Raw genomic sequence first — 8,685 nt, forward strand, 5'->3', positions numbered from 1 at the left:
ATCACGGATTACAAAAAAAAAGCCAGTCACGTTGCAGACACCAATGTCGCCCTACTGGACAAGCTAAACACCTTTTTCTCACGGTTCAAGCAAAACGATTCTGAGCTGCCGATGAGAGCCTCTGAGGACAATGAGGGTTACGTCCCCACGGAGGATGCATGCAAGTTATTCAAACATGTTAACCCCTCGCAAGGTTGCTGGCCCAGATGACATCCCTAGCCACGCCCTCCGAACAAGTGCAGACCAGCTAGCTGTTGTGTTTTTGGATATCCTGTTGTGTTTTCCGTTATCCCCACCTGCTTCAAGATGTTCACTATCATCCCTGTGCCCAAGAATGGTAACTGAACTGAATGACTACAGACCCGTACCACTCACTTCCGTTATCGTGAAGTGCTTTGAGAGGCTAGTCAGACTACATCAGCGCCTCCCTCCCGACACTGAACCGTCTCCAATTTGCCTACCGCCCCGACAGATCCACGAACAACCCAATTACCATTGCACTGCACACTGCCTTCACCCACCTGGACAAGCAGAATGCATATGTGAGGATGCTGTTCATCAACTACAGCTCGGTTCTTCAGTACCATAGTGTCCCTTTATGCTCACCACAAAGCTCACAGCCCCGGGACTGAACTCCTCCCTATGCAACTGGGTCCAGGACCCAGCCCCCCCCCCTCCCCAGGTGGTGAAGGTAGGCAACAATAACTCCTCCACACTGATTCTCAACACTAGGGCCCCACAAGTGTGCGTCCTCAGTCTCCTCCTGTACTCCCTGCATACCCACGACTGTGTGGCCTCACACAGTTTTCAACTCTATCATCAAGTTCACTGACAGCATGACAGCAGTAGGCCTGATTACCCACAACATCGAGATGGCATACAGGGAGGAGGTAGGCACTCTGACGGTGTGGTGCCAGGTAAACAACCTCTCCCTCAACGTCAGCTAAACAAAGGGACTGATTGTGGACTTCAGGGGGAACGGGGCCGCCGTGGAGACCGTCAAAAAACATAAAATGGTCAAACCACACAGACACCGTGGCGAAGAAGTTACAACAGTGACTCTTTAACCTCATGAGGCTGAAGAAATGTGGCCTATCCCCAAGGGCCCTCAGTCTTCTACAGAAGCACCATTAAGAGTGTACTCTCCTCCCTGCCACTAAATCTGCCATGTGCATGTGACTAAATAAAAATCTAAGGGGAACAGTTGGGAAGATGTGGTCTATGTAACATTAGCTATAACACTGATATGCATTAGCCTGCTAACACACTACATTGAATGAGACATGTAGCAGTAGTATAGTAGGCAGTAATACAGTAGCATGTTACGTTTGAATAGATAAGGTACATGCAACAGTTGAACCCTAACCCACTAGGTGTCCACTTACATGGTCATTCCATGCACTAACCCAGTGGTTCCCAACCAGGGGTACTAGGACCCCTGGGGGTACTTGACCTATCCACTGTGGGTACATGAGAAGCCTCATGAGACCATAGTTGTACTGGTAAAATACACAAGGGGGTACTTCAGGGGTAATCCAGGCAGAGCTAAATTCAGTTGTTGGTACAGTAACCAAAAACGGTTGGGAACCACTGCACTAACACACAGTTAGGAAGTCTAGATTAGAGGATTGTCCACGTGGAAAGGGGAGAGGTCCAGTTGCTGAATTGTGATGGAGGACAGAGACACTCAACCTGCCCTCCTTGGAACAACTAAAGTACCAGCAGGAATTGGGGGCCTGTTACCACCACCAGGTTAGACCGCTGATTGGCTGGCCAAGGTCAGCTGACCCACACCAGAAGAGAGATCCAGAAGAGGTGTGAATAGGTTGGGGGCAGAGAGACCTGTAAACAATGGAAAGCCAATTCCCCGAGTACTTCTGCTCTCTGCTAGGGTAATAAAGGTCCTATTCCCACTACGAGATATGAAGGAGAGTCTGTAGAGCGGGGTGGCGAAAGATAATTCAACTTTTCATATCACATTACATCTTTGCCTCCCTCACCTTTCGTTCTGGCTGGTAACACAACATTCTTGGTCTGCAGCTAAAATTGACTGTAAATGGCACAGTAGCCACTAGCCAGTAAACACAAACAATTCAAAGATAGCAGAACATGTTCTTCTAAAACGTATGACACTATTGAATAATACAACCAAACCATATTACACTTGAATAATGCAGCAATTCACAAGCATGTATGTGCAGACAATTTATTTTTTCGTACATTTAGCTTCAAGACCAAAGCACAGAGTTGCTAAAAGAGCGTGTCTTCATCAAGTAACGTTAGCCTATCAAAAATGAATGATTAACCCTCTCATGCCAATATAAAAGTACAGTAGGCCTACCTTACATTACTCCAAATCAGCTTAATTTTCCTCAATATCATGCAAATCATTACATATGCTAAAAGCTCATTGCGACTAACAACATGGATATAAGTGAATTCACCACGATAAGCGGTGGAAGCCTTATGGAAGCCCCCCCGCAAAAAATAATCTGACTGCGAGTTATGACATAGTAAATCATAATTATGAGATACTAAATCATAATTATGAGATCTGTAAGTCATAATTATGATATAGTGAGTCTGGATCATGGACTTGAAAAGTAATCTGTGATTCAAACAATAAAGTGGCCCCGCTGAGGAAAAACAAAAAAAGCTGAGAAATGGGGCAGGAGAAATGTAACCACTCTCAAATATGTACATTAGTCTCAAGGACTCTCACATAGGGATGCAAGGACTGACCATCCATGAGATCAAAATGATAGTTTTAACCATGTTTTGAAGCTATACAGTGTTTGTTTACAATTATATTGTTTACAAACAATGGAGTTAAACGAGCTTATATTTTGGTTTCTGATGGGGTAAGTAAGAACGTTGCTCATGAAGCATTTCTAAGTTACATTCTTCAAGAATCAATGGCTATATATACCAAACCCAGATTGCCCCTTTAACAGATTGGATTGAATTAATGCATTAGTCATATCTGATCAGATGTGAACCAGATGTCATCAAGCAGGCACCAACTCATATCATACACACACACACACTGTGATTGACTATAGGATATACAGTACATAAGGCTGTCCTTTGAAAGTTGAGGGCCTGATGCAAAGTGCACATTGGATTAATGTGATACAGATCGCCTGAACGTGTATCATTATTATGACTTACTATCTCATTATTATGACTTACTATCTCATTATTTTCACTTACTATCTCATTATTTGTCACTTACTATCTCATTATTATGACTTACTATCTCATAACTCGAAGTCAGATTAAATCAAATAGATTTTGTGGTGGGAACAGACTTCCATAGTCAACTTGCACAATTAGTCTGTGCTTCAATCTGAACAACTGTAGCCTACTGATAACAACCACAGCTGCAGGTAACCTAGAGAAGCCTATACGCATCTGGGCAAACATAACTGTCACGCCCTGACCTTAGAGAGCCTTTTTATTCTCTATTTGGTTAGGTGAGGGTGTGACTAGAGTGGGCAATCTATGTTGTATTTTCTATGTTGACCTGGTATGGTTCCCAATCAAAGGCAGCTGTCTATCGTTGTCTCTGATTGGGGATCATACTTAGGCAGGCTTTTTTCCACCTTAGTTTGTGGGATCTTGATTTTGTATAGTTGCTGTGTAGCCTGCAGATCTTTACGTTCGTTTTGTTTTTTGTTTTTCGGTAACAATAACATCCTGTTTTTATAGCCTAAGCTATGTATTTATAGCCTAAAATAGGCCCATTTATTTGTGTTCTGAGAAAATGTGAATGATCAAATTTGGTTTATATTCACACTTCGGGTGGCTAGGCAACCTAGTCCTTTTTAATCAAATAATTGACTGGAATTAATCAATCAACACAATTGTGATGACATACTGTATGAGTATCTGTTTTATTACAGATGCAAAGGCCTACAGGATGCAACCAGGCATAAAGTGAGCGCAGCCATGTTTGTTTTTGTCCGATCTCAGTTGTCACCGTCTGTGTAAAGGGTTTTCATGTTTTCATCCTCCCTAGGGTTAGGAGTTTTTCCAGGATTGTTCTTTTTTTTAATCATATGACCTGATCATACACTGTAACAAGGGTCTGCAGTTGATTAGGTACCAGATAAGGAAAAACTCTGGGCCCCAGGAAAACAATTTCCCTCCACCACTCGGGAACCTGTAGTGCCACCTTTGAAATCACCACACAATGTTACAAATTAAAAAACATATCCTATTTGTATGACCAACATTTTACACGTTTTTGGTGGTGTGGATGGGCTTCCATACTTTTACATGGCTCAGTCCAGCCGGCTGCTACTGCGACAATTTCAGAATGTAACAGGCTGTTACTGAAATTTCTGGTTAAAAAATTTCAATAAAAGTTTCAAATATTTGAAAAAAAATTCAGCTGTTTCAAAAACATTGCTCTGCTATTACCATTGTATGAGTGTTGAGTCAATGAGACAATTCTGTTTACACTGCCTTGTTTCAAGGGGGCCAACTGTCGGGCGAGTGTCGTAGCGATCTAGACTTAGCAAGTATGCACGCTTACATTTGAGTAATATGTGTAGCCGACGGTATTTTTTTGTTGTGAGTTGTGTCTCTGACATAGGGTAAGAAAAGGCTGAGAGAAGTGTTCAGGAGCAACTGTATGGGTTTTCTACACCGTTACGTTATTCTCTGTATATCGGTTATGATGTGAAAAAAGCAGGGAGTTGTTTTAGTGACACAAAGATTAGAGGACATTGTTCTCCAAAGAGAAAGGACTAAGGCTCTTTTCCTTCTGAAAATCTCTTCAAGCTGTAAGGTGCCCAAAAGGTAGTTGTTTTAGACTCAGTGTGTCTGGGCTGTTTTCCTTCTTCAGGAGGACTCTTATCTGCAGACCATCGGTGTTCTGGGGGTTTGTGAGCTACTCGAAATGTTTACTACTAGGCTACTTTAGTTTGCCCCCTCAGCGTATTTTGTCTTTGCAATGTTGGCACAATACTCATGTAATGTTAGCCAGCAGAAGGCATTATCTGCTGCTGTTTATTGTGCTTGTTCGGTGCTATTCTCCATGTGGCATTGGTCAGCTCATTGAATAGCTTCCTTTGTTATAATTGCGGGATATTTACCATGGGACCTAAGTGGAAAGTTACTTCTGAGGGGAGAGGAACCCAGACCCCCCACCGCCACTGATAGAGGTCTTGCAGTTCATTTCAGGACTTCCTCTACATTTTAATTTCCCAACCTGCTGCATTATTAATGGGAAAATGTGTGATCTTCTTTTCTGTGATACAACCTATTGGGGGAATAGATTGCATTGCGAAACATTTATAAGCCTTATGATTACCGTAGATATTTGATCATACTTTCCCGGGTTGTTGTGGTTTGGGAATACACCTCTAACACTACGGGACCTACCTGAGATGTGACACAAGCCTCAGAACCTGAGGAGCGGGAGGCAGGTAGGTAGGTAGCCGAGCGGCTGGAACGTTAGGCCAGTAACCGGAAAGTCGCTGGTTCGAATACCCGAGCCAACAACGTGAAAAATATGTCTGTGCCCTTGAGCAAGGCACTCAACCCTAATTTGCTCCAGGGACGCCGTACAACTATGGCTGACCCTGTAAAACAACACATTTCACTGTACCCATCTTATTTATTTATTTATTTTAGTTTTCATGGCAGCAGCCATATTGAGACTATACCATTAGCACCCCAGGGAGAGGAGGTGTATGTTCGTGATCTACCCAGATGGGGTCCGAGTGAGTCAGGCAGGAGAGACTATTTCACATCCTGTCAGCTCTCTGGAGACAGCCAGCAGCCTGGAGCCTCACCTGACAGCCATCTGGCTGCTGTTCTACTCATTTTCACTCCACACACACATACACACACACACACACACACACACACTCACACAAACAGCACAAGCGTAAATGGCACTCATACACATACACAAATACACGCACACAGTGATACCAGTCAACTGGAATTAGGCTTCAAAGCACACTTTTTGCACACAAGTCAATTTTTTTGTCATCAGTTTTTCTCTAAATTCGGTTGAGTGTATGTAATTATTTTTCATTTATCTTTTTAGAAGCCTGTAAAATTACCTGAGAGCAGGTTGAGTTCAAATATTAAGTGTGAGATGCTGTTGGTATTTATTCCAGCCAGGTAGTTTACTTTAATTTCCTCTGTGATGTTTGTGTTTTTCAGGGGGAAAGCAGCGAGGGGCCTGGCCAGTTTGACATATCCCTGTATGAGAACTCCTTCTATCTGTTCTGGCTCCTGGAGCAGCTCCTTCAGGTCGGACAAGGACCTCCAGGGGCCACAGGGGGAACTGGGCACCACTGGAGCCCAGAGCAGAGGGCCCTTTTAGGCCGGCTGGAGCATAGCGTCTTGCTCCTGTCCGATGATTTCCCTCTGTACTCCCTCTACATGTGGCGGATAGGGGCTCTCCTGGCCCCCTCCAACATCAACAACACCCAGACCTGAGACTGGCGTTCCAGGAACGAACGCGGCACCGCCACACGCGTGTAATTCCACCTCCAGATCTTTCTACTTCAAAGGGCTGCAGAAGTTGGTGCAGTTAGTCAAGGAGGATTTGACTAACTTAGCAGGAATCAAAAGACAGGACTTGACAGGACTGGAGAATGAGGTGGTGGCTCCATTTGATATTCTCCTTGGAAGAATCTAAAAATAGTGTTGTGGCTCGTATAGTAAGCTAAACCAATTATTATTGTGTGGCAATGTGAGAAAGACTACAGTGGATGACATTAGAAAAAAAGCATTACATTTTTAATTAGTTTTTATTTACAGACTGTAAATGTAGAATTAACATGGTGAGTATTGTATGAGCAGCTATTTATAGGAACATATTACTGTAAGGAAGGAATGTACAGAATGTTTGTGCTTAGACATCCACGTTTTAATTTGTTGATTCTATTAGCAACATTTTTACTAAAAGGACTTGAATAGAAAAAAAGCCTAAATGTTTGTATTCCAGATTTTCCCCTTTCACTTTACAGATTAAAGTCCATGTAAATATTTTGGATTTTAGACTTTGATTTATTAGACCTGTTTATGGAAGTATTAGCTGATATATTTAACATTTTAAAAAGCAACATCCTGCTCCTTACCTGATCTTTCCAAAATATTTGTATTTTACATCCTCTATTGTCAGAATTTTAATATCTCAAACAGAAGGGCCCTGGACTGGGATTCTACTAAGCTAACATATGGAATTGTTTTAAGATGGTAATACCAATGAACATTTAGCATGAGTTTTTTAATGTTTTATGAATAATTTCATAAAACACTGAATTTGGCCTAACTGCTATTAGCCTATAGAAACACATTGAATAACATTCATACATGGCAAAACAGATAGTCCAAAAATGTATAAAATTGAAGTTTGTTTTGAAGTGTCTGTCCTAAATCTGAGATATAGAAAAAATAAAAGCTCAGGAATTTAGTATTTCTATTTTTTACACATTTTTTACCCTTTTTTGGGCTCTTAAGTACTTCCATATTCATTCAAAATGTATTTACCCCTGTATTTACCCCCATTTATTCCACATTTTGTTGTGTTACTGCCTGAATAAAAAATCAATTAAATAGATTCGCTCTCACCCATCTACACACAATACCCCATAATGACACATTGAAAACATGTTTGACATTTTTTCAAATATATTGAAAATTAAATGCATATGTCTAATTTACATAATTATTGACACCCCTGAGTCAATACTTTGTAGAAGCGCCTTTGGCGGAAATTACAATCTTTAAGAGGATTGCACAATATTTGCCCATTGTTCTTTAAAAAATTATTCAAGCTCTGCCAAGTTGATTGTTGATCATTGCTAGACAGCCATTTTCAAGTCTTGCCATAGATTTTCAAGCCAATTGAAGTCAAAACTAACTAGGCCACTCAGGAGCATTCTACGTCATCTTGGTAAGTCCAGTCCAGTGTAGATCTGTCCTTGTGTTTTAGGCTATTGTCCTGCTGAAAGAATTATTCTCCCAGTGTCTGTTGGAAAGCAGACCGAAACAGGTTTTCCTCAAGGATTTTGCCTGTACTTATAGCTATATTCCTTTTATATTTATCTGCCCAAAAATTCCCTAGTCCTTGCCGGCGACAAGCATACCCATAACATGATGCAGCCACCAACATGCTTGAAGATATGAAGAGTGGTACTCAGTGATGTATTGTCCTGGATTTTTTCCCCAAACATAACGCTTTGTATTCGCTTTGCCACATTTTTTGCAGTATTACTTGCCTTGTTGCAAACAGAATGCATGTTTGGAATATTCTTATTCTGTACAAGCTTCCTTCTTTTCACTCTGTCATTTAAGTTAGTATTGTGGAGTAACTACAATGTTGTTGATCCATCCACTGTTTTCTCATATCACAACCATTAAACTCTGTATCTGTTTAAAATAACCATTGGCCTCATGGTGAAATCCTTGAGCAGTTTTCTTCCTCTCCAGCAACTGAGTTAGGAAGGACACCATTATCTTTGTAGTGGCTGGGTGTATTGATACACCATCCACAGCCTAATTAATAACTTCACCATGCTCAGGGATATTCAGCATCTGTTTATTTATTACAATTTTTTAAACATCTACCAATTGGTGTCCTTTGCGAGGCATTGAAAAACCTCCCTAGTCTCTCTGGTTGAATCTGTGCTTGAAATGTACTACTCGATTGAGTGA

General features: G+C 41.5%; 1 protein-coding gene across 1 annotated transcript in view; it reads left to right on the plus strand.

Annotated features, from left to right (window-relative positions):
- The window catches only part of mei4 (meiosis-specific, MEI4 homolog (S. cerevisiae)), a 47,278-nt gene extending 40,264 nt beyond the window's left edge, over positions 1–7,014 (plus strand). The window contains exon 5 of the mRNA XM_024378657.2: positions 6,184–7,014. Within this exon, the coding sequence (XP_024234425.1) occupies positions 6,184–6,462 (279 nt within the window). The 3' untranslated portion in view covers positions 6,463–7,014. The remainder of the gene's footprint in view (positions 1–6,183) is intronic.
- The last annotated feature ends 1,671 nt before the right edge of the window (positions 7,015–8,685 follow it).

The sequence above is a fragment of the Oncorhynchus tshawytscha genome, linkage group LG18 (genome assembly GCF_018296145.1).
Source record: "Oncorhynchus tshawytscha isolate Ot180627B linkage group LG18, Otsh_v2.0, whole genome shotgun sequence".
Taxonomy (NCBI): Eukaryota; Metazoa; Chordata; class Actinopteri; order Salmoniformes; family Salmonidae; genus Oncorhynchus; species Oncorhynchus tshawytscha.